The 27,424-nt window shown below is 38.5% G+C and overlaps 1 protein-coding gene across 12 annotated transcripts in view; it reads left to right on the top strand.

The window, feature by feature from the left end:
• Window positions 1–27,424, top strand: part of ICA1 (islet cell autoantigen 1) — a 100,749-nt gene that overhangs the window by 35,176 nt on the left and 38,149 nt on the right. For all 12 annotated transcript variants that reach the window (XM_034401988.3, XM_034401991.3, XM_034401992.3 and 9 more), the window contains exons 8-10: window positions 11,933–12,058; window positions 12,246–12,344; window positions 18,425–18,516. In XM_034401988.3, coding sequence (XP_034257879.1) covers window positions 11,933–12,058; window positions 12,246–12,344; window positions 18,425–18,516 — 317 coding nt within the window. The remainder of the gene's footprint in view (window positions 1–11,932; window positions 12,059–12,245; window positions 12,345–18,424; window positions 18,517–27,424) is intronic.

The following is a 27,424-nucleotide window of genomic DNA, read 5'->3' on the forward strand; positions in this document are numbered from 1 at the left end:
TGAAAGAAAACATGTCACATTTTATTAATGACCCCCCAGAGAAACCATGGACTTTAGAGCTGGATTGCATGCACCATAGGGCATTCTACCTTTTAATTGCCAGTATTTCCCCCACAATTTACCACTGTATTGGCCATAACCTCACGGTGTCCGAAATTATAGGAAAAATGTTTGGATTGTTTTATAGTGAGAGCGTGTCCACCACCACACAAATTTCCAAGGACTTCTTTTCCGCCAGACTTAGACCAGGGACCCCCATGAGTGAGCACCTAGTGTCCTTAAGCGGTACCAGGGCAGAGCTACACCTTAGGGGAGAAGTTATTTCCGACCAAATAATGAAGAGTGTGATAATCAACTCTTTAGACCACTCATGGAATAACTTCCTGACACAATTAGACACCGTAAGCCTAGGGATGCTGTCTGTGGAGAGGCTATCCAACAGGCTTATCGCAGAAGACAATCTGAGGAGGAGCCGCCCCGGCCCTCCCAGAGAACACAAGAGTGAGAAGAGGGTAGTCTTCCAAGAGAAGCAACACAACACACCCGAGTGCTACATCTGCGGGTCAAAGGGACACATCAAAAGGGACTGCCCCAAGAACTATAGGGAAAGAGGCAGGCCAGAACATAAGTACAGGCAAACAGAAAGACACACATCCGATGAAAGGTATAGGCGTAGAGACTCACCCATCCCCAGGGATAGGAAGGGAAACAGGGACAGCTCACGCGATAGCAGGACAGGGTCCCTATATGGGATAGGGGAGCACACACACACTACACACCAAGGCACGGACACCAGCTCTTGGCTCCTAGACTCGGGGGCTTCCAACCACACCACATACAATCAGAAATTACTCTCATCATTCAAGAGAGAGGATTTTTCTATCAAAGTTGCTGATCAAAACCAGGTCAGAGTAACAGGCAAGGGGACAATTACGTTACCAGGCATAGGGAAAATAGAGGGGGTACTACTAGTCCCGGAAATACCCCACAACATCCTGGCCGCAGTAAAGCTCAGCAGGGAATCAGGGGTTGAGATGATATTCACAAAAGGGAATGTGAAGGTTAGCAAGAACAGGAAGGACATAGGGAGAGTAACCATTAACCAAGGGTTACCCTACATAAATTTCTATGAGGATTACGCCCACAGCATAAACACCAGTTCAGAGAACACAGAAGACACTGACCAAAGCAAGTCTGAAGGTGAACAGATAGGTGGGGGAGAGGTAGATAACGACGATAACACGACACCAGAAACACAGCACAACAAACACACACAAAATAGACCCTCTATAGGCAAACCAATGCATGACGACTGTGCCCATCTGCTGCATCGCAAGCTTGGACACGCCAGTTTTCCCGTGATACAAAAAATGGCAAATTGTACCGAGGGTGCCATAATAAAAAACTGTGAAAACTACCTCGAGTGCTCGGTGTGCAAGTGTTCAAAACTAAAAGTAAAACCCAGACCCAAGAAGTCGTTACGCGCCGCCAAACAAATATTCGACTTAGTACACATGGACCTGGTAGGGCCCCTAAGACCATCCATAAATTACAAAAAAAGGTACTTCCTCACCATAGTGGATGACCATAGTCGATATGGCTTCGTCTACACCTTAAGAAAAAAGGATGAAGCCTTCCAAAAATTCAAAGAGTTTTATAAAAGGGTAGAAACCCAAAACAACAAACAGATCAAACAGATCATGACCGACAGAGGGTCTGAGTTTTTATCTAAGGACTTCTCACATTGGCTCAGGTCCAAAGGCGTGATTCACTTTACGTCGTCCCCGTTTTCCGCCTTTCAGAACGGGGTCGCAGAACGACGGAACTCCACGCTACAAACGATGGTCAGGTGCGCCCTAGAGGACGCGGGCATTGGCCAACACTTCTGGTCTGAAGCCCTGGTCTACTCTAACTATACATTAAATAGAACATGGTCCAGTGTGATAAATAAAACACCCTACGAGGTCATGTATAACAAGAAGCCACAGATAGCACACCTACATGTGTTCGGCGTAACGGCTGACGTCCACATACCCAAGCAGTTACGCAGGAAAGGGGATAAGGTGTCCAGAAGGCTCAGGTTTATGGGATACGAGCCAGGAACCAAAGGCTTCAGATTTGTGGACAATAATAATAGGTTTGTGGTCTCCAGAACAGCGGCATTCCATGAGCAAGCCAACTGGTCCAGGTTGCACCTAAACGAGGTACCCACCGAGCGGGAGGATAGTCCCATCGAGCAAACCCAAACCAAAAACGAGACAGCAAATAGACAACAAGGGAGCAGGCCCAAGCCCGACCTCCAAGGCATCAAGGTTGAGGGATGGAAAGAGAATCATCCCAAGATAAGTGTCGAATCACTGACACAAAGAGAGGCCAGATATCTGCATGACACTGAGCAGGCAGCGACCAGGCCTGTCAGGTCAACCAGAAACCAGCTTCCAAAGAGGTTGAATGATTACGTGATGCACGTGCACACAAACCACATTACGCCAAACTCCTACGAAGAGGTACTGAGACTACCCCAGGGGGAGAGGGCAAAATGGGAGTTAGCCATGGCCAAAGAACTGGACAGCCTGAGGAAGCTGGAGGTATACACCCCCACCAAAGTCCCAGAGGGCAAGAACACAATAGGCACCCGGTGGATATTCAAAGTCAAAAACTTAGAGGGGGGCCAAAGCCTATACAAGGCAAGATTAGTTGCCCAGGGGTTTGCTCAAAGGTTTCCGGAGGACTACACAGACACCTATTCGCCCACCGTAAGGACAGAGAGCGTCAAAAGTGCCTTGGTCATTGCATCCTTACTAGGGCTGGAGGTGCACCAGTTCGACGTGCAGACCGCCTACCTGCACGCCAATCTAGACAAAGAAATATACATCAGAGCCCCCCACAGCAAAGAAACCAACAGAGGGGACACCTGGTTACTTCACAAGAGCCTGTATGGACTAAAACAATCAGGCAAACGATGGTACGAATGCCTGGTAGAGGCCCTGAAGTCTATGGGATTCACGGCGACCATAGCTGACAACTGTTTCTTCACCAGGAAAGAGGGGGACTCACCAGAATACATCCTAGTTTACGTGGATGACATTCTATACATCAGCAAACACGAAGCCAACCGCAACACCTTCGCCAGCAGGCTGAGCGAGCATTTCACCCTAAAGTACCTTGGGAGAATAAACCGATACCTGGGGGTACAAGTCAACCAGACGCCAAAGGGTTTCCAACTGTCTCAGAAAGAGAAAATAGAAGAGTTACTCCATAAGTGCAACATGGCAGACGCCAAAGGATGTGATTCACCCATGCAGGCGGACTTCCTAAAAAACATGCATGATGAATCACCCGAATTTGGAGATAACACGCTATACAGGTCTATCATAGGCTCCCTCCTTTATATCGCTAACTGGACAAGACCGGACATTGCCCTATCCGTCAATTTATTATCCAGGCACGTGAGCAAACCCACCACATACCACTGGGATGCCGTAAAAAGGGTGTTGAGATACCTGAAACAGAGTGCCAATGCATGCTTGACCCTAGAGCCTGAGAAATCCGAAGAACCCATCCTCTCATGCTACGCTGATGCTGACTGGGCCGGAGACGCCAAAGGCCGCAAAAGCACATCTGGGTACATATTCTACTTAAATAACTGTCCGGTGCATTGGTACACAGGCAAACAAATCTTGGTGGCAACCTCGACTACTGAAGCTGAATATATATGCCTTTCCAAAGCCGCCAACAATCTCATCTGGTTCGACGACCTACTCGCCAGCGTGTGGAGAGAACCAGCTTACCCAATAAATATCCACGAAGATAACAAAGCCGCCATAGAGATATCCATGTCCGACGCTGTGGGGCAAAGGTCAAGGCACATTGACATAAAGTACAAACACGTTAGACAGCTCTCCCGAATTGGTTTCATAAAAGCCATACACTGCGACACAGAAGAACAGACCGCAGACATACTCACAAAACCACTACAGGGCAAGCAACACTCACACTTAGTTTCTAAGCTCAAGATCCACCCCAAAGTACCAACCAGTCAGTCATGCCTACAGACACGGGTCAGGCATTTAGAGGGGGATTTGTCAGGCATAAATGCTCTGCCCGTGCCAGGGATTAGCTATAGCGCAGTAGTGCAGGGGTTAACCCAGACTCCCACCTGGTCAGCTCCTCCCATAGACCCCTCCTTACCTGAATCCCCGCCCACAGGTATAAAAGGTGGGCACACTACTCCATGTTCCAGTTGTTCCTGATGTATTCCAGAGATGATGTGATGAACCTACAAATAAAAGGAGATATATTTTATCTGATGACTCAAGTCTCTTTATTGGGCCTGATCCACCATTCCTCGTAACAAGATTTCAAAGAAATGGCAGGAATGGATGGTAAGACTGGCTCTTTGGAACATCCTGTCCTCCAAGGTGAGATCTGTCTCCACCTTCCAATCTTTCAGTAAGAGCCTGAAGACCTGGCTCCAGTGGTAGGATTCAAAAAGTTTAACAACCGGTTCTCTGCCCTAATGACTGGCTGGGTGGCCATGAGGTGTGACAGGCAGCACTCGGCTTCCTGCACGTCCCTGGAAGCAAAAATGGGTGGTGAGGCAGGACGCATCACCCTCCACATCCCGTTTTGGGTCTAGGAGGCCTCCTTGAAGCCACCTGGGAGCAAAAATGGGCCATGGGGAGACACCCCCCATGCCTTGTTTTGGGCCTAGGAGGCCTCCCTGCACTTACCTGGGAGCCAAAATGGAGCACGTTGGGTCTCCAGGAAGGGGAGGTTCACCCAAACTGGCTGAATCCCACCACTGCCTAGCTTTGCAGAATCAGCCTGGGAACCCAATGGGGAAGTACCACACCGGAGGTGGATACTAGATTGATAGCAACCCCCCCCGCCCCACCTCCCACTTTCCCCACTTTTATTCTCATATCGCTATATTCTCATTGCTTTCTTTTTCACTGTTTATTCTATTCCATTACTTTACTACTGTTACATTACACTTCTTTTCATTTCTTTCATTTCTCACTAGAAATTAAAATACTGTGACATGGTGAAATATTTTAATTGTATGATATTTGTGAAATATAACCATGTCAAGAATCTGCTTAAAAACTCAGGGCCGGAATTTATCTGTTTGGGTCTTTAAGTTTACAAGCAGAAATTTCCAGAATTGACACAAGAAAGAAAGAAAGAAAGAGGGGGGAGGGAGGGGAAGAGAGGGGGGGAAAGAGGGAGGGAAGGAAGGAAGGAAGGAAGGAAGGAAGGAAGGAAGGAAGGGGAAAAAAAGAGAGGGAGAATACAAAACATACATACCTTTAAATGGGTGTTTGTACTGTCTAATGTTTATTTAAAAAATATACTATAATAAACTAAATGTGTCTGTACAAATAGATGTACAAATAAAACTAATGGAACACACTTTCCAGCAGAAAAAATATTTACAGTCTAATTGGTTAGCTTGTAAATCTTTGAATTTTATTTGGGTAAAGTAAATCAGTTCACATAAATACATTTATTATAATATATTTATACAGGAGTATTTAGTTTATTATACTTTTTTCAAGTAAACACTAGGGCCTAGGCAATACCTAAAGAACATTTAAAACACCCTATTAAAGGACATGTATTTAGATTCTAGCTAGCTAGCTACCAAATTTTAAAACCTCCCAACTCCCTTACAGAGGGATTGTGGATGTTATACAAATGTCTTGCAAAGTAGTTTTATTTCTATTATTCTGTTAGTGCAATTTCCATTCATTTGGGGTCTTAAGCAGGTGATAACAAAAGTTTCAGGCTGCAAACTCTCAGAAAACCTCAATATGAGTTCTTTCTCTGAATCCTGATTAATTAGAAACAATTGTTTCCTTATTTATGTGCCATATAACCTCACTCTTCTAGGAACAATTAAGAGTCAGTTGGAATGTTCATCTATAAGCTTTGGTGAGGGATACATATACAGTTCTTTTAGGTCAATTTATATTTAATAATTAGCTTATTTTATTAAGCTGAGAATAAACATTTGTACTTTTCTTCATCTCTGTTTTCCTCACCTTCTAGCTTTAATATTTACATTTAAAAAGGACTTTCTGGTTTTTCTTTGAAGACATTTCGATTCTCATCCAAGAAGTTTCAGAGCTGAAGAAGCTTCTTGAATGAGAAGCAATACGTCTTCAAAGAAAAACCAGAAAGTCCAGTTGCCTCTTGAAAAACCAGCTTTGGGACAACCATGATCTAGATGGAGAATCTCCATAGACATTTCACATTAAAACAATTACTACGTTTAGATTGAATAGTTATAGATTAATCCTGGCTCATGTAATATAAATGTATATGTCACTGCATTTTTGTATTTACCAGCTGAGCTCATATTTCTGGACTGTCAGACTTTCCGTAGCTTGCCAAACTTCTTATCAGTAAGCTAACTACGCATGTCCGCATTCCTTTCTTTCTACTTCCCACTTTCTTTGTTCTCTTGCCAAGAAGTCCGACCACAGAGAGGTGGCCGGCACGAATGTTGCCAAAATGTAATTATTTAGATTAGTGAGATGTTTTATTTTCTTTATAACAAATAAATGAGTTTTTCTTAAAAAAAAAATATATCTTCGGGTTTATTTTCTTGCAAAAGTGTACACAAGGAAAATGCCACGATCCACGTCTCTAAATCAAGGTGCGATTACCCAAAAGCAGAATGGGATTAATTATCACCCTGACAGTATAGTTAAACAAACCATAATGTTAAAATTAAAAGTAACAGTGTTCATTATTTTTATTCTTATATAATAAACAGTGACATTTAAAAAAAAATTAAAATGACATAAAGAATGATTGAGTTTATTCCACTGCAAGTAGTCCTTTTTCTGTATGTTTATTGGAGTCTATTGCTTCTTTACTCATAGTACATTCTGGCCCTTTGTGCTCAGCTCCTTGACTTGGTTTCTAGAACCTCAGCAGCTCTGGACACCAGCTAACTATTACTTAATGCTAGTTCAACCTTCATCCATGACCAGACGCATCTACTCTTTCTGAAATATGCTTTTTCTGGTTTTGTATGTAACGCTAGCTGTCACTTCTGGGCAGGATAAGGTGGTGGCTGCTGTTATTTCTGAGTCTCTGGTGGCCCCTAGGGTCCCTGCCCCAAATGTCACTAACCATGATGTTGTGAAACTGGGCCAAAAGAATCAGTGGAAAATGATGCTCACGTCTCTTCCTGCAGTGGAGCAGCATCCCCACCTGTGCTCCAGAATTCTATGTCCTGTGTCTTTGGTGGTAGAGTTCCCCCAGAAATATGGTTTTTCTCTTTTTTGTTTGTAGATAGATTTTTACTGTTAGGTTGTAAACCACTTAGCTTGGTTTTAAGAATGGAGAACAATCCTATTTCAAAATCAGAATAGTCTAATATTGACACGCTCTGCCTTTTTAAAATTTCTGCCATATCTTTTATTCTCTTCCTATTTTGTTTTGTTTTACTATTGTTTTTCCACTGCAAGCAATCATAAAGGATTCATTTAGAACTATCAAGTGGTTATGCTAAATTTGCTCACGGATCTGGAGCATTTGAGTAGGTTGAGGAGGCTATTTAATTAGATCTTTTGTATCCAAAAAGCTACCCACTCTGCCAATATTTGTCCTTTACTGTGAATTCTCTTGGGATTTTCTGAAATTAGAATACAGCCAGTGGTAGGAGCTATGGGATATAGAAAGGGGAACCATTGTAAGATCTCCTTTAAAGTGATAATCTTTGAACTGGACCAAAATTTCTTAAAATTTATGTATTTAAGCTGCAGTGCCTAATTCAACTTCTTGAAAGTAAGCTCTATTTAAAGAAGGGCAGTTTGACATGTAACAATGAAAGTCTTAACATCTCTGTTTAGAAGAAAGTAGTATGCATCAGGGGTGGTTCTAAATTTTTTACTACCGGTTCTGTGGGCATGGCTTATTTTGTGGGCGTGGTTTGATGGTCATGTGACAATTCATTAGGATTTAGCAGAGGTACTGGTCTACCAGGCTTTTAACTGATAGACCAGTAGCCCCAGACCTCCTTGGGATCAACCTGCAACCTTCCCCTGCCTCCTAAGATGGTGGAGCGTGTGAGGGGGGGGATGCTTTTCAAGAAGTCAGCCAAGGAGGGCTGAGAGCTGGTTTCTGTCCCACAAGTAAGATTTGGTCCAGAAACAACCCCAATATGAAAGTCTTTTATTTGCTCCTTGTACTCCTTGTCTTTACATTTTTAACAGGTAATAAATTAAATTTCTGATGACATAAAAATAGCTCATAATTCATCTTTCTAGACAGCTATTATCATGTCTAAAAGCAAGATACTCTTCTCTATCTTTTGTCTGGGGTACCATTTAATCCAGAGCCTTTTAATTCCAGAAGTCCAAGTTTAAAGTCCAGTCCTGTCTTTACCTTTTCCTTCTGTCCAAGTTTTGCAAGTACTTTTTCCAGGTTTTATTCCAAAGTATACAAACCATACTGGTTTGTTAGGGAAAAAATGGGTCTTCCAAGCAATTTTAAAAGACACTGTCAGAATGACTCTGCTCTCAGCCCCGCTTGTGGCTCCTTGAAAAGCATCTCCCCCACATATGTAAATGAAAAGAATAAGCTTAAAAATCCTAGCCTTTTAAAATTGAAAATATGGAGAATTGGGAGGATGAATATGAGACACTAAGGGAGATGCTTCAAAAAGTAAGGGAGGCATTTAAGGGAAATAAAGAAGCAGAGAATTGGTTCGCTTGCAAAAAAAAGAAAGAGAAAAGATGAATGAGAAGCAAGAGAAACAAGGAGATAATATTGAAAAGGAAATAATTGAAAAAAAAGATAAAGATGATTACACTGGGTTCAATAGAAAAAATGGAATAAGATGAAATATACTGCTAATAATTAAAAAGATGAGGGGAAAATTTGAGAAATATACTTGATAAATGAAAGAAAGACCGGGGACTCCATAGTGGAAAATATTAAATTGAAAATAAATACAGCAATAGAGAGGGATGAAGGAAGGAGAAGAGAGATGGAAGAAGGGAGGAGAAAGAAGGGAGGAAGGAAGGGAAGGGAAATTAGAGTAGGAGTGAGGGTAAGAGAGGGAGGAAGAGAGGAGGAGAAGGAGAAAGGAAGAGGAAGTAGGGAAGAGAAGAAGGGAAGAGAAAGTAAGAAGGAAAGAAAAGAGAAAGGTAGTAGGTTTGAGGAGAAAGATTGCTGTACAAAAAAAAAGATGAAAGGGAAGAAAGCCAACCCCAAGCAAATATAAAGATATTAAGATAAAGAATGAATTGTTAAAGTTTAAAGAATAAAAGAGAACAAATATGAATAAATAGCAATAATTAGAAACACACATACAAACCTACAATGTATTTTCTTTGAACAGAGTATTTGGCCGGTTCACAAATTTAAACAGTGTTTAGTCATTTCAATTAAATTTACAATTTCTATATTTCCTTTTTGCCATATTTATTCCTCATCTATTTTTTAAAAAAACCAATATTACCCTTCATCCTTATCTCTAATCTTAATCAAATTCAATTTTTCCCTTCTATTCTATATTATGCCCCTTCCCATTGTCATCTATTTTTATATCCATCCTCACATTGGTTAATTATGTAATATTACAGTTGTTTAATACAAATTCAACATTTTAATATAAATCGATTAGTTATATAACTATCTTTTTTGTATATTAATCAATATGAACATGGATATTCCAATTATTTCCATGCAATCCAATTTCTTACAAATCAATAAATTATATTTATCAATAATAATAAACCAAATAATTTCCCCCATATATTCCTCCAAACCACAACTTAACCATTTCTGCTTTCAACACAATATACAATTAATAGTATCTCAATTATTACAATTCCCTAGTTAAATAGAGCTTTTTTTCTTTTGTGTTTTAAAATTTTGAACTCTCCTCTTTTGCCCTAAATTTCCCATTGTTTACACCTACCTTTTTTGGTGAGGAAAAAGAAAAGAAATCTGCCTCTGCCTAATTTTCCAACGTTGCAGAAAACAGCAAAGCCAACAGCCTGCTTTACTTTCAGTTTAGTTTTCAGCTTGATTTGCACAAGGAGAAAAAAAAATCTGCTCCAGCAATTTAGCTCTTTGCAGCAAGCAGCAGAGCCCTGCGCAAAACAGCTGAGAGCAAATCAGCTGAGAGTCCGGAGGCCGATCTAATCAACAAGCTAATTAGCCTATGCTGAAGCTGAAAGGAGTTGTTTTTCCTTGCTGTTTGCTTGCAAAGACATAACTGCACAGGCCAAAGAGCGGGGGCCACCCTCCTTGCCACTTAGTGCCCCCCGCCGCCCCTTTTGCCCCCCTGCTTGCCTCTTACCGCCCCCCTAAGGCAACCCACTGCCCCCCAGGGGGCGGTACCGCCCCCTTTGGGAACCACTGGTCTACTCATTTGTTTTCTTTTTACACTGATCATCTGTAGGGCGGCCCTTTGAAGCCCCCCAACAAGAGTTTAAACAATTTTTTCCCCTCTAGCCGATCAGCTGGGACTCAGGAGGCAGCAATAGATTGGGGCTGGGGCCAAATCAAAGGCAAGAATAACGCGGGGGGGTAGAACCGGTTCAGTGACATCATATCATCACCGCTACCAGCTCGGCGGAACCAGGAGGAACCCACCACTGGTATGCATTCAACAAGTGTGTTTCTTTATATTTTTCCATTCATCTTTTTTATTTTCCCCTTTTCCCACTGTTCAATTCATCTATCATTCATTTTATCACATAATATTTTACTGACCCACTGACTATACACATTATAGATATTTTGTACAATCTGAATAGAAGCATTTTCCAAATGATCACATTCCATATTAATATTTTACTGCAGTAGATGCTTCTTCTCTGATTGATGTTACTAGGATCACCAAAGAATCAGGAGTGTCTAAATGGAGAACATTTGAGATTCTTTCAATTTAGTTGGAGGTGGCTTATGTGAAAATGTTTCATTTGAAATATGTATCTAATAGGTTGATGGAAAAATAAATATATTTCAAACAAGTATCATGCCTCTTTCCTGTTTAGCTTCAGAAATGATGCAAATGGCCTGGAAAGAAACTACTTACATGCCCTGCCTTTTACGATTTTTTTTTTCCCCAGGCCATTCTATCCAAGTAGCGTAGACTTAACCAATGGGTCTACTGATATTACAATCATGAATTTGTAGCAAGGAAGAATTTGGTATCTGTATCACACAAATATCAATGCAAGCCCGCCATACCCTTCCAAACATGTTTATACTCGGGGAGATATCAAAGTAAAAGACCTGTGTTAGCTTTTTCAAGTTAATGGGTTGAAATCTGTATGTTAACAGAAGCAATCATAACAAAAAGATAGAGATTAGTAATATATACTATATAAAACTATGCCAAACAGAACAAAACATCACTGAAAAAGAAGTAACAGATCCCTCAAGGATGTAATCATGGGTTCCTTGCTGAATTGCTTGCCAAATTTATCTTATTGATTATTTTTCTCCCAGCAATTTTGAAGCCTTTGGTCTGAATTCTCACTTCCTTCCTGAATTCTACTCCTTGCTTTTTACTGGAAAAATAACATTGCAATGTTTATAGAAAAGAGTCCTCAGCTAGCCAGCAAGGCACACCCTTAAGAGTCATCAGATTCTTGAACATTCTGATTTTCTCTCTTTCTACCAAGAATAAAGAAGTTAAGAACTACTGTACACTGTTTCTCAACAAGTTATATTTATTTTCTAATAACTCCATTTAGCCTCTGTGAAAACTTCTTATTGAAGGATGTCATAAGTATATTAAAAATAAAATAGGTGTATAATACAAAATAATTATACAATTTTGATTAATTAAATATAATTAATATAATTAAATGTTATTTTGGAATGAAAGGAAGCATTTTGGATGATCTGATATTTAAGAATTTCTTATGCTTTCAAGTAATCTTTATATTGATAGGTCCAAGCACAAGTCCGTCATACAAAATTAAATTTTGACAAATTGAAAACTGATGTCTGTCAGAAAGTGGATCTTCTTGGAGCAAGTAGATGTAATCTTCTGTCTCACGTCCTTACAACATACCAGGTATTCATAAGGAAAGAATCTATAAAACATAGGGGCTATTTTTAGGAATGGGAGTCATGTAGTTTTTCTGTGACAGAGAGGTAACTTTATGTAGTAAAATGTCTGCAGTGGATAATTTTTGTTGGATGTCACAAGAAATGTTAACTATTAGATGTCATTTGGAGAATCATATTTCTTTCCATTACAGACAACTCTTCTTCATTTTTGGGAAAAAACATCTCATACCATGGCAGCTATCCATGAAAGTTTCAAAGGTTATCAGCCATACCAATTCACTATGTTGAAGGTAAAGAAAAGTTGCCTAAACCTATACAGTGCTATTTTAATAGTGTGATCTTAACAAATGAAATCTATTGTAAAATACTGTTGTTGTGAGGGTCACTATATAAACATTCTGAACTATGTTATTACTTGCTTTTATAATTCTGCCAGTCATTGGCTTACCGCAAAGCTGAGATACCGTAAGGAAGTGGCACTAATTATTTTGTTCCCTTTTTTATGTAAAATTATGTACCATAATTTTCTGATAAAAATTCACACTGATTTTTATAGTGGCATATTAGAAATATTGGTTATTATGTATGGCAGTCATTGCATTACCAGTATAGGAAAGCTTTAATCATTGGGAATAGCTTCACATTGGCATTGCGAAGAAAACAAATTTGGGGGATATAAACTTCCTTTTGTCTTCCTCTTTCCACCCTGACAGTACTATCCTAATTGGGAAAGTAGAAGATAAACCATTTTGGCAACATTGTCTTCCATAGAACCTAGTTATTAATCTATCAAAATACACAATCTAAACCGCTTCTCTTTCTTTGCTATGGAGTGTGAAGTCTCATTCTATCTTGGACTTCTGGTATTTAGCAAGATCATTATTTGTTCTGCCTGTTCACAGAAACTTTGATGCTGCTTATTCGGTATGGATATCAACCTAAATTCATTAGCGAAATGGAAAAAGAACAAAACAACAGATTAAAGAGAGATGTGATTGGTTAAGATTTTTGTTAGGGCCACAGAGAAATAGGTTCATTTTTTCTTTCTAAGCATTGATTCCAGTGACAACTAAATTGTAATTCCCCAATTCAAACATAACAGGAAATTCTTGCTTTACATAAAGTAGGAAAGAAATATTGAAAGAGAGCATATGAAAATAAGGATAAAGGAGGAATGCTTGCATGTAATATACTTTTCTGCCTTTGAAATTACAGTATATGAAGCAAGCAGAAGATTGTCCAATCCAGTCGTATATAACATATATCATTCATTATAATTTTTTAAATGAAAAATATTCTTTATAGGTTGAAAATTCAAACAGGAAAATAGCAGGAGGAAAATGAGTTTCCTGTGTTCTTAACCACTACCATTTTCTCACAGGAATTGTATCTTGAATTTTTTTTTCATGTTAAAAAAAAACGTATTTAGAAGCAAGAAGCCTAATATAATTGTGGCATGCTTATGAATTAACTTATTTGTTAAATGCCATTCTTTTAAAAAGCAGTTAAAGGAGAAAGCAGCAAACATTATCTAGTTTAGCCTTGAGCTTCATTGATTATGTCTTTGAATAAGGAATACTATTATGCCTGATATTATTAGGGATAAGCAAATCATGGCCAGGAATGAGGGATGAAGTGTTGCAATCAAAGCACCTCTGGAGTGTCCCAAGTTGCCTCATCTCCGATATATTTCTTATGCCATGCTAGCTTTGTGAAGTTTGATCCTTTTTTTGAAAAGATAAATATTGAACTCTGATAACAGTTTATATAAGATCTAAATTTTGCTGTACAGTATATTCTTTCCCTTCCCCTGTTCTTTAAGAAAAAGTTAGTATTGTTTGTTTGTTTGGAAAATTTATATTGCTACCTATTCGCTCACTGCAACTCAAAGCGGTTATGCTGCACTATCTAAGTTAATCAAGTAGCCTTTAATGAAATACAGGTTTATTTCCACTCTTCTATTTTAGTTAATAATATTATTTAAAGAAAACATTGTTAAGAATTGGTGATTTATTCATGGGAAAACATTATCTCCAGATCCAGAAAGATTCCTGTGTTTAGGATTTATTTGGAAGTAAAAGATTGTTTTAGAAGGTTAGCTTTGCTTTGCTAAAGTCTGATAATGAACAGTCTGATAAAATATTATTTTCTTAACTTCAGGGTATATTGTGGAAGTAAAGTAGTTGTAGCTGTTTTTCCTGATAGTCAAGTTTATGTTTGAGATAATATTTTGAATGCATTAACAAATCATGGAATCCTGTTGAGAAAGAGGTTATTTGCTTGAGGTTATCCAGTGCTTTGAAAATGTTAATTCTTTTACCTTCTTTAAAATGAAAATAATTATTTAAAATGTATCTTGTAGAAAAATAAATTTTCTACTAATGTTGTAAAACTAAATTAGCAGCAGGGAATGAAAATACAACTGAGAAACAAAGCAGAGTAGAAATATTAACATATTTCTTAGTACTGTAGACTTTTGTCACTGATCTTTTGCCTTCTTACTTTCACCCTTCTGAGAATTCTGAAGTCTTTGCCTCTATTCTTCTATTCATCTAGTAAAGAGCAATCAAATACTAAGGGATATTGGAGAAAGAGAAATAAGATGGAATATTTTAGATGCTGAAAGGAGGGGACTAGCACTAGAGTAGCAAATATCCTGAAAATCAGAGAATAGAATCTGGAAGCAGAGCCATGGTGGGGGAGGCAGGTTGACCTCAATCACACATGGTTGTGCGGCCATCTTGACATTTTTGACACCTCCAACAGAGCTACCTAGAAGGACAAATTCTGATGTATTGATACATGCTAAGTGAAGAAGACAGCTTATTTTCCCATGTTATAAGCACAAAGGCAAGGGGGATAGTTTAATGGATCAGATACAATCTAGAAAATAAGAATACCAGGCATTTCTGAATACATTCTTAAGTAAATTAAAGTTGGGCATTTAAAAATAACTAGTTTCCTTGCAAATATTCTATGCTGGATATTTTAATTATTTCTAGTGGGTGATTTATCATGAATGTTAACAATCTGAAACTTTTGGACAAATCCTGAAGTTCATAATCATGATTTCTGCAGGCTTCACCATTTTTTTCCAAAAAGGAAAAGGGAATTGGAGGAGTTGTGTTTGACAATTGACAATTGTTATATACCTTGCAAAAAAAGGGGTAGAAATATATTAATGACTTTAACAAAGTACGATTAGACATAATACCAACTACAAAGATTCTGAAAAATGTTTTTGTTTTTACAGCTTTTTTAATCATAATACCTGTTTTTTTAAACTGTTTCCATGAATTGTATATTATGTGACAGTTATCACCTGTTATATTATTGCTACTCGTATATGCTTAATTTATAATAAACCATATTTATAAGCAGCTAGTTTGTCTCTAAATAGCAGAAATGAAGAAATACAGTGTATTGTACATATTTATATTATGCTGTTTGCATGATAATTGCAGTACCTTTTTGTTCTACTTGGAATAATTTCCATTTAATTTTAGATTTATCTCATTTCCTACGTTTAGAGAGTAATGAATATCATTGTGACCTTACTGCTTTCTGAATTATTTTGATGCATTTTTCTTTATATGCTTGAACATGTATTGTTTTACTTTTAAAGCAATTTACTTTACTTTACCTTACCTTACCTTACCTTACTTTACTTTACTCTACTTTGACTAACTCTTAATTTAGCATAAACCTTGCAGCATAAACCAACTTCTTCAGATGCAGCAAGGATACTAAGACAATTAACAGAGTAACAGAGCAATTTTTCAAAATAATCCTAATATGTAAATAGCATAAACTTTAATATCATAAACCATATGCCAGAGATGAATTGCATAGAATTAGCACTACTATAACCAAATAATTTGTGGATTTAAATAAGGAAAGACCCTGTATAAATTGTCTTGAGTTTCCAGAGGAAAGGCAGAATGTGATTCTAATATAATACTAAATAATAAGAAATCATTCTGTGTAGGAGGAACTAGCCTTTCTTCAAAAGACAGTTTACACTGCCAGCTATGATAATTATGATTTTTAGGGAAACATGCATATGTTAGGTTTATAATTTATGTCAGTATTTCAAGGAAAGCCCAGTGCAATAGTTAGAAAATGAAATAGCAAATTTGTTAACCAAATCTATTTAAAAATATCAAGGGTAATGTAAGTACAAGCAGCTGTGTTAGCAAAACAAAGATCAAAATTAAATTGGCAAGACTGCTCTGTCTCCACTAGTAAATTAGTCCACTAAACTATATAGAAATTGAAAAGCTGAGAATGTACTGTATAAAAAAGACTTGTCTTTAATTTTGCCCCAAATAAAAAGTCCTGTGATAGATATTGCTAAGATGTGTGAAATAAAATTTTACTGCCTGTTACTTTGATTACTATGAACTTTAGTATTTCATGAGCTTGATAACAGCATTTAAAAAGAAAAATAAGGTAACATTGTAATTGTCTTTGCAAAAAATAGAAATTCTATACATTATTACAATGGCAAACCATGTTCTTTTAAAAGCATTTTAATCAGAAACATAGTACTAAAATGGTTGTATAATGTCCATTAGCTTGAAAACAATGCCATGCTTTGTATGGCATGCCAAGTTCTGTGGGCAAAGCTAGTTTCTAGTTTTAAGGTCTTTTTTCCTATGGGTTCTTCAGCTGTGAAATAGAACTGTAAATTTCCACAAACTAGAGAGGGTGCATGTTGTCCCCAACAGTAGTGGGTTGCTCCCAGTTCAGTCCGGTTCTTGCGAACCGGTAGTAACAGTGGCGGGAGAGTCCACCCACCTGCCCAGACGTCATCATGAACAATTTGCGCATGCACAGAATCAAGTGCACGCTCCCATTGTGAACCGGTAGCAGAGGTAAGTAGAACCCACCCCTGGTCCCCAAACTCTTCTCTATGAGAAAAATAAGGCAAATATTTGTCTCTGCTCTTTTGTGTGTTGCTTTGGTAGATGCAAATGAACATTGGCAGGAGACCTATCTATGAACTGTATTTTTGGATTACAGAATCAGAGTAGGAATAACTAAACGGGTAAACTAGTTTTAAGAATTGAAAAGCAAAAAAGGGGAGTTAAAAGAAAACACTATTTCGTGCAGCTTGGAAATGCAATGTCCATTTTTATGGCAGCATGATTCTATCAAAGTCAGAGATAAGTTGAATAGTTGAATAACTGTAGAAATTTATATTAAAAATAAATAACTCTTCCAAAAATAAATAAATGATATATCCCCAATAATGCTGTTTGGTCCATAGAGTAGCAGTCACTAGCTGATTTTATAAATACCAAACATTACATAAGGGTTCAAACAATACATTTCTTTTCAAAGACAGTGGTAGAGTTCTGTGGCACTATATAATCTGATAAATTGTGCCATTGATTTAATTATAGCCCACTATAATACTGGGCTATAGTTAAATCAGTGGCACTATTTAATACCATGAATGTTTTTGGAGTGAAGATGATACTCCCCAGCATGATTAATATTTATGTTCTGAGAATCATTAAGATCAGAATACAGCAGTATTGCAAATTTCATTTTATTTTATTATGTATTTTCTGTGAAGCATAGTACACAAAATATAATTTATAAAAAACAAAAAATATCATTACAGTATTTAGAATCTACTAAAATATAATATTCAGGAACTCACAATATTAAACTAGGATTTAAAGATTCAGGAAGAATTTAAAAAATCTATATCTGTTGTGTTGCCAAAATGATGTTGAATAAAAGAATCTAGAAGTCATAATTCATAACCAAGGAACAAAATGAGAGTGCCTGAATCTGATTTCATTGCATCAGATCAGGACTAAATTTTTATAAAGAATTGTCAGTTTGAGGTAATGTGTGTAATATGAAAAGGCTATTTTCTGACATACTACTTCCAAATTATTTAAGGCATTGTAATCTTCTTTATGGTTAAAATCAGGACTTTGAATTGGACCGACATATCTAATTCTATTTAATGAGACCCAGTGTAATCATTAGTGTGATGTGATTACACATAAAAGAAGGGATGAAATATCTTGTGACTCTTTTGGGACACCTCACAACTCAATATATTCCAACAACTAAGCAATTAACATTACATCTGTCCTGTGAATTTTTGATACAAAATAAAGCATTTTTGCTTATTCCTGAGCATTCACCTTTGGTTTTAGTTATTAGTAATACAATAATTTTGCCAAATTATTGTACTACTTGTGCCAACAAGCATTCTGTTTCTTTTTGTTCAATGTACTATATTTTTGTTTTACACAGTTTGATTACTCAAAACATTTTAAAATATCAGCGTTCTTTATTACTGACTTTGTATATTCTTTTGCATTTGTGTTAATGGCTGGCTTAGAATTTACAAGAACCTGTAAATAAATTATTGGAAAATGAAGAAAAGGAGGAGGAACTGCACCATACCAAATCAGAGGACGATCAACAGAGTCAGTAAGTCTTACAGTATTCATGAATTAAAGCAATACAATAATAAATTGGGACTATATATACTGATGATATTATGCCACATATTATCACATATTATTGAAGAATCTTATCTAAGTGGCTCAATGTGTATGCTAAACAGGGGAGAAAGTCTACCCCAGAGCACCCCATATTAGAATGCCCTAGGGCTGTCTAAGCATACTCTAGTAGTTGGAAACATATACTCAGAAAGGAATGGAACCACTGTAAAAGGGCATCCTAACTCATAACACATGCAGACAGTTTGAAAAGATGTTATGTTCTACAGTATTAAACAGTGCTGATGGTTCCAGGAGGACTAATAGGATTGCCATCCTCCCATTTATGCCTTACAATGGCCCAGACTCTCCCTGCCCACTCCCAGGTTTGCCCATACAAGTAGAACTGTAACATATAGACACACATTCATTTTAAAAGCAATCTTCCCACTTCTTCAGGATCAACAGGTTCAATTTCTTTCCAGGTAACTTAACAAGAGATCATATTTGGCATGTCTTCAGTCTCTGAAGTGCAGCCAGTTTGCAACTCCAAAAGAATGCAAGTAATTTTATCCACAGCACTATATTGCAGCCTGTTTGCTGTTTTTTATTTGTCTAAAAATTGTTGCCAGATGGCATTTTACAGCTTCAGTAAGAATAGAGAAACAATTTGGCTTCATCATTCTTACAACCAAAGTGTAGGTTTGTAGTATCAATCTAGAATCAACAGCCTAAACATACAAACTACCAGCCTCAGCAGGCATGCCACTCTACATTTGAATAGAAGGTACAAGAGAAACACTTCTAGTTTTTCCCACTGGCCCAATTACTCAAAGATGGCCTTACATCCAGTCATATGTGGAACAGGGCTCTCCTAATAAACAAGCACTACTCTACCCTTGCATTTTTGGATCCAGACTGAGGCAACACTTGTGTCAGGGCATTTATTAATCCCATGTTTGGCTCTGGGACTAATTACCCTGGTTTAGAGTAGATGAATCGAGGCTTATTCCAAGTTGCACTATTCTGATAAAGAAAACGCGAAGAAGGTTTCTAATAAAACTCATTTATTTGTTATAAAGAAAATAAAACACCTCACTAACTAAGAAAAGTTAATTGTTACATTTTTGAAAGTAATTCTTGCCGGCTATCTGAGCCGGACCTCTGGCAAGAGAACAAAGGAAAGAAGTGTGTGAAGAGCAAGTGAAGGAATGTGGGTGGATACGGAAACACGTAGCTTACTGATAAGAAGTTGGCAAAGCTACGGAGAGTCTGACAGTCCAGAAATGATGAGTTCAGCTGGCAAATAAAATAACGCAGTGACATTCCCCTTCTTTGCCAGTTGAGCGAATATCAGTACATCATCAAATAAGGCACATCTTCTCACGCAGATACTCGTGTTGAGCTGCTGGAAGTGGTTTGTTGAGCATATCAGCAATTTGATCATGTGTAGATACATATTGCATTTTGACAAAACCTTTCTTCACTAAATGTTTTATGTTTTGATAACGGATGTCAATGTGTCTGGACCTAGAACCTGTGAAATGAGATTCAGAAATATAAACCACCGATTCATTGTCTTCCATCACTGTGATCGGTCGGATCGGGTGTGTCCAGATATCTGTGACTAAAGCATCAAACCAAGTTAGGGAATTACATGCATCTGAAACACAAGCATATTCAGCTTCAGTAGATGAACAAGAAACAAAATTCTGTTTACGTACTTGCCAATAAACAGGACATCCATTTAAGAACATCATATAACCTGAAGTACTTTTACGTGATTTCTTATCACTTGCCCAATCAGAATCTGCATAACAACATAATTCTGCATAATCAGTATGTGTTGGTTCTAACAATAACTTCATGTGTTTGGTGTATTTTAGGTATCTCAATAATTTCTTAATACATGTCCAGTGAAACTGTTTTGCTTTCCCTACGTGTCGAGATAAAAGATTAACACTAAGTGCAATGTCGGGTCTGGTCCAACTACTAATGTACAATAGTGACCCTATGACTGAACGATAAAGTGTTTGATCCTTGAACTCAGGACTTTCTTCTTGTGTCAAGTTGTGAAAATCTGTTTGCATGGGTGTCTTTGTTGTGTTAGCATCTTTCATGTTGCAATGATGCAAAACTTGTTCAATTTTATCTTCTTGTGAAAAACTAAACCCCTTCTGTGTCTTTTCAATCTGAACACCTAAATAAGTGCTAATGTGACCTAATGATTTCAATGTGAAGTATCTCTGCAAAGCTTTGGCAAAAATTTCACTCATTTGCTTATTTGGACCAATATAAACAATATCATCAACATAAACAAGAACTATCTCATATGCATTGTTAGATCTTTTTGTGAACACGCACTCATCAGTTTCGGACTTAATAAAGCCCATGGAATTTAGTTTGTCAGTAAGACATAAATACCACATTAAACCAGATTGTTTCAGACCATAAAGACTTTTGTTTAGGAACCAGGTATCCCCTTCTTGCTGTCGGAATCCTGGAGGACTTCTCACGTAGATCTCTTCGTCTAGGTCTGCATGTAGATAAGCCGTGTCAACATCAAATTGGAAAACTTCTAAACCAAGGATAGTTGCAGTTGCTAAAGCAATTTTTACACTCTCAGTTCTGACTGTCGGTGAGTAAGTATTTGTGTAGTCCTCAGGATAACGTTGAGCGAAACCCTGAGCTACAAGTCTGGCCTTGTACAGTGACTCACCATTTGGTTTCTTTTTGATTCTGTAGACCCATCGAGTGCCAATGACCTTTTTGTTTGCTGGAGGTTTTGCAGGTGTAAATACCTTAAGTTTCTTTAGACTGTCCATTTCAACCTGCATTGCTTCATACCATTTGTCTTGCTCTGAATCAGGGAGCTGCTTGATTTGTGTGAAATTATCAGGTGGAAGTGTAACATTGCAAATCAAAGGCAAGGGTGCTTTTGTCAGTTGCCAAGAATATCGTTGTGGAGGGATCCCTTTTGTGGCCCTCTTGGAACGTCTCGGAACAACTGTCCAGTCTTCTTCTTCTTCGTCCTCGTCCTCACTTTCGTCGCTAGCGTCAGCATCCGCAGCTTGCGAAGACGGAACATCGGGTTGAGAAGAATCAGTGGAATCTTGATCATCAATCTGCGTAACATCAGCAGTATCATCTCTGGGAAAATAAACTCCAGGATCATTGGAATGAATCCTGGACCAGTCAATATCTTCCTCAAAATTAGCAGATTGGGAAATCACAATTACATGTTTAGAGTCAATAAATTTGCTCCACTTTGAATTATCATCAATACCCATAAATCTCAGTCTCTTTGCTGCTGGACTTCCTTTTCTTCTTTGAGCTAAGGGAATGTTCACCATAGCATATGAACCAAAAATATGGATGTTTTTAAGATCAGGCTTGTAGCCATACAACATGAAGAAAGGAGTCTGATTTGTTACACTGCTCCAAGTACGGTAGACAATGTAATTTGCATACTTGATAGCTTCACCCCAGTATATCTTACCAAGGTTGGCGTCTTCTAGGAGACAACGCATCATGGTTTGCAGTACCTCTCCGTTGTGAGCCGGTATGTCAGGGGGTGAAGTCTGATGAATAATTCTATTCTTACGCATCCAGTCCTGGAAACGCTGAGACATGAACTCGGCACCACGATCACTCTGGATTCTGGCGATGCGAACTTGGTGTTGGGTAGAAACAAGGGTTGCAAAGTCTTTAAAGATCTGAAAAGTCTCTGATTTTTCTTTCATAGGATATACATATCCATATCTAGAGTAATTATCAACAATTGTTAGAAAATATTTTCTACCACCAAATGATGGTGGGAAAGGACCAACTATGTCAATGTGAACCAAATCAAAAATGCGTGTTGACAGGCGTGTAGCGTGTTTGGGAATGGCTGCTGCTTTGGATTTGGCCTTCTTGCATACAGCACAATCCAAAAACACCTTACACCCCTTTAGATCCAAACCTTTTGCGAATTCCGGCATCTTCCTAAGAACACGGAAACTGGCATGCCCCAATCTTCTATGCCATTTGTGGATACACCTGGAATGCAAAGGTTTTCCTGTTAGTGAATTCTCAACATTAACATTTTTATGCGGAACCTCAGGCTTGCTCTGAGCAACCTGTTTACCAATTCTATTTTTGTTGGCTTTAGGAGCCTTAGGAATAGCAACAGGATCTCTCACTGGAGCATCTCTCTCTGGGCCTGTGCATTCCCTTTTTGGAGTTTGCATACTTGCCTGTGTTTGTGTTTTAGGCTTTGGCTTTAAGTAATAAACACCACCAATTAATATGGTTTCAGCAACAATATCTCCATCTTTAACTATGTAACTTGCTTTTTCAAGGTGGTGAACTTGGAACTTTAATGTTCTAGACAAGTGACTCTGACTAAGCAAATTACTGGTTGCTGTTGGTATGTAATAAACATCAGGAATGAATGCATCGAGCTCTTCAACATAAACAGTTCCTTTTCCTTTGACCTGGCAAGAATGATTTGAAAAAGAATAAAGTTCACGTAGCTCAGGTTCAGGCTCGTGCATCTCTGTGAAAAGTTCCTTTCTGTAGGTAACATGCAATGCTGCACCACTGTCCAAAGTCCACAGGAGTCGTCTGTCGTACTCTGGTTGAGGTTGTGGATCATTGGTTAAAGCCAATGTGGCGAGTGGAGTTTGTGGATCACGCCGGGGACCACGACGACCTTGTCTTCCGCCTCTGCCTCTGCCTCTGGAATCTGTTCCTCTGGGCTGGTACGTGACGGGAGCTGGAACTCGTTGGGGACAATCCCGGGTGGCATGTCCCACACGATTGCAGGTGTAGCATCTTGGCGTCCTTGGAGCGTAGGTCCTTCCTCGGAAGGGGCGCCTAGCTGGAGCTCTTGATGCGGGTGGTCCTCTCAAGTGTGGAGTAGCTAGCATGAATGCCTCTTCTTCAATTAAAAGTCTACAGACATTGTCCACTGTGCGTTGAGCAATAGGGACTTGGTTAATTTTTGTAACAGCATCTTTCCATTCATAGTTCAAAGAGTTAATAATGATGCTGATCATTTGAATATCTTCAATGTTATGGCCTCTTTCTCTCAATTCTGTTCTCAGACCTTTCAGTTTGGTCAAATGTCCTCCAATTTGTTCACCAGGTTTCAATCTCGAACCGTGGAGTTCAGACATGAGTAAACATGAAGATTCAATTGAGATAGGCCTGTAGCAATTTTCCAATTCAGCCCAAATTTGTCGGGCTGTTGTATTTGGTGGAAAAGTGACCTGCAGTTCAGTATCCATGGACATCAATAATGTTGTGCGGGCCCTTATCTCTAAATCTCTTATTGCAAAGTCCCATGGTTGAGCAGGTGGGTTAAATACCATACAATGACTGCCTTCTCTAAGAAGCAATAGTGTAATCTCACTGACCCAGGCTTTGTAATTGTGTCCTGACATTTTTAGTTTTGACTCACCAGTTAGTGGAGAGACAGAAAATGCCTGGTGAGGAGCCTGCACTTGGTACGCTGGCTGTGCTGGCAGAAATGCCTGTGGTATTTGCTGTGCCTGTTGTGGACCTAAAAATGGTCTTGGTTGTGCCATTGGAGGTGGGCCACGAGGTGGCCCTCTTTGCACTTGTGGCTGGGGCACATATGCAGGCATTTGTAGCTGCTGTGGCTGATGCACTGGAATCTGCTGTATTCCAGTTGCCATTTGTGCTTGATCTGCAATATTGGCATGACCTGCTGGAGATGCAATCATTTGCCTTTACTGTGTTCCATCTAAAAAGACACCAACACCGCCAGGGGGTGTTTGAGTTTGGGCCTGTGGAAACACTTGTGGCATTTCAGCTTCCTGTAGTAAATTACTTTTGCCAGCAGATGGTGCTGCACCTTTGGACAGCTTTGCATACGGGGCATTGTATGCTTTAGAGTAGGAGTGGTTATGTAAGACATGTGTAACTTGATCAGGGAGACTTTCATGTGACGTATGCAGTGCCCTCTGTCTTAATTGGCCTGACACAGAATCCACCAGGGGGAGTGTCTTTGGCTCTGAGCAAGAAGACAATATGGCGTTTTTTGAAAAATTTAAGTCACGGGATTCTTCCTTATCATGCTCAAGCATAAACAAATCTCTCTTAAATCGAGACAGTTCATTTTCATAATATTTTATATGTTCACGATAGGATTTGATGGCCATCTCACGCTGGGTGAGCTCAGGGCTTTGAGAAGAATAATGAATTACTTCTCTCTCTGCGTGGGGGTGAAAAAGCTTCGCCGTTTGTGGAAACTTTCTTGGCCTGGCACCAAGCACATCGTAATCTGTGGGCTCTGGTAGAATAGATTCATAGCATGCAAATTGAGAAGAAAAAGCTACCGACCTCAGTCGCAGTTCATTATCTTCAAAAGCAGCTGTTCTGATATCTGTCCTTTGATGTGTTTCCGAAAGCATTTTCAGATCTTCTTCACCCATGGCACCTTCTTGTTCCAGGCGTGTGGCTATAGTAAGGGGCTGGAAATCTGGAAACCTCCTGTCTGCCACCTCTTCGTTGGAAAGATCAATCAAATCATTTACGAAGAGTGGTCTTGGTTTCACTTTGCCTTTTTTTCTTCTGTTTTGGCATCTCAGCAATATAATTAGCGTACCTCAGTAGCTAAAAACTAATTGCCTATGCGCTCTTATCAGAAGTAACAAAAACAAGGAAAGAAGCCATAAATCAAACCGTCCTCTGCTACCAGAATGTCAGGGCATTTATTAATCCCATGTTTGGCTCTGGGACTAATTACCCTGGTTTAGAGTAGATGAATCGAGGCTTATTCCAAGTTGCACTATTCTGATAAAGAAAACGCGAAGAAGGTTTCTAATAAAACTCATTTATTTGTTATAAAGAAAATAAAACACCTCACTAACTAAGAAAAGTTAATTGTTACATTTTTGAAAGTAATTCTTGCCGGCTATCTGAGCCGGACCTCTGGCAAGAGAACAAAGGAAAGAAGTGTGTGAAGAGCAAGTGAAGGAATGTGGGTGGATACGGAAACACGTAGCTTACTGATAAGAAGTTGGCAAAGCTACGGAGAGTCTGACAGTCCAGAAATGATGAGTTCAGCTGGCAAATAAAATAACGCAGTGACAACTTGAAACTCAGGTAGATGTTTTTTATGTACCTTAGAACACCATCTTGTTTGATTCATCCATATAGCAGTAATCATAATCATAATCATAAGTTTATTTGTCAAGCATATATAAGATAACAGATAAAAGTATAAACATATTTTGAACATATGAAAAGAGTAAGTAAAAAGGAATATTAGGACAGGGACAGTAGGCATACTGGTGCCTACCATTACTACACAGTAATAGAGGACTTAAATAGTTTGAGCTGAACTTCCGGCGGTGACGTCATCACGAACGGGTGAGGAAACGGAGACTCCGTCTCTGATACCCCAATTTCCTCATGAATTGCTCTTTAAGGGCATTCCCGAACTTGGAAGGATCGGGAAACGAAAGAGGAACTCGCGAAGCCCCCTGGTGTTGCGCTGTCATCAGGGAGATCGAGCGATCAACCTCTTAAATTGGTGGAGAAGAAGTCGGCCTTATCGGCGGACAGGAGTGATGGCGCCTGTCTAGATCGAAGCAAATAGTGGAAGCAAATCCGAGTGACTGTCAGATAGATCACCTACAATAGAGGCGGTAAACAGACGCGCAATCGAATCAGAGGAAGACAGTGAGTTACAACAGCGGCGGTACAAGAGGAGAAGGAAAAAAGGGGAAACAACTACAGCGCGGAAGAGAGGAACCCATAGAATGACTAAGCAAACATAAGAAAAGGAGAAATAGCGCTCGAAGCAGTGTGAGTGCGGACTTTTACAGTTGAGCAAAGGGAGCAGCCTGTGGACTCTGTGGATATAGACAAGCCGTTTGAATCTTGGAACTATAACTGACTCAAATCACAAAATATCGGAAAACTGAGTGCAGAGACTGAAATACCGGACTAAGTGGTGAAATTCACGGATACAGAAGATCTGTCTGGATTTCAGACTTTGAATTTTCAAATAAGTTTGGACAATAAGAACTTAAGTTTAAAAAAAAGATTTGAAAACTGAATGCAGAGATCCGATTACCGGGAGAAGTAAAAAAAAAAAAAAAAAAGACTGAGACAGACACAGATCGCGTTTTTATGACTGTGAAAGAACTGATCGAGAGAGGTAAAGCAAGAAGACAACAAAAGACCAAAGAAAATAAAAATTAAGACAAGAGGGAAGTGAATTATTAATTTTGAACTGTTTAATTAGTCAATAAGTTTAATATTTAAAAGAAATATATAAGTAAATAATATTTTTATAGCTATAAATTGTATTGTGAAATTGTGGTTAGATAAGGAATTATTGTTAAAGTGAAAGATTGACTTTTATACAAAATAACAAATGAGTTGACTGTATGTTTGAGATAGACTGATTGAAAAAGGGAGTAATTGAAAAGATTGCTAATTAGAAAATTAAGAAAATTAAATTAAAATATTGATTGATAAGTAAATTGATTTATACTGTGAATAAGAATCAATTGCTCAATTGGGATAATTGGCAATATAATATAATATAACTATATATAAGCTGTGCGGTGTATAAGCCGTGTTTGGAGGGGAAAAGAGATACTAAAGAATAACTTAAAAATTGATGTTAAGGTTGGAAAGCTTTACACGAATATTGAAAATGTCTACAACATCCACCATAACAAAAACAGGGAAAAAACCTACAACCAATACGATAGTAATGACCCCTACCCCCTCACAACAAAAAACAATAGATAGCATGATGGGGAAAGAAAAAGAAAAAGAAAAACTGGAAATGGCACCAAATGTAATACAAGATATGTTTCAAAAGATCCAGGAAAAACTGCTCCAAACACAAGAAAAAATAGCTGAAAATC

The sequence above is a fragment of the Pantherophis guttatus genome, chromosome 4 (genome assembly GCF_059756535.1).
Source record: "Pantherophis guttatus breed Tessera chromosome 4, ASM5975653v1, whole genome shotgun sequence".
NCBI classification, from domain to species: domain Eukaryota; kingdom Metazoa; phylum Chordata; class Lepidosauria; order Squamata; family Colubridae; genus Pantherophis; species Pantherophis guttatus.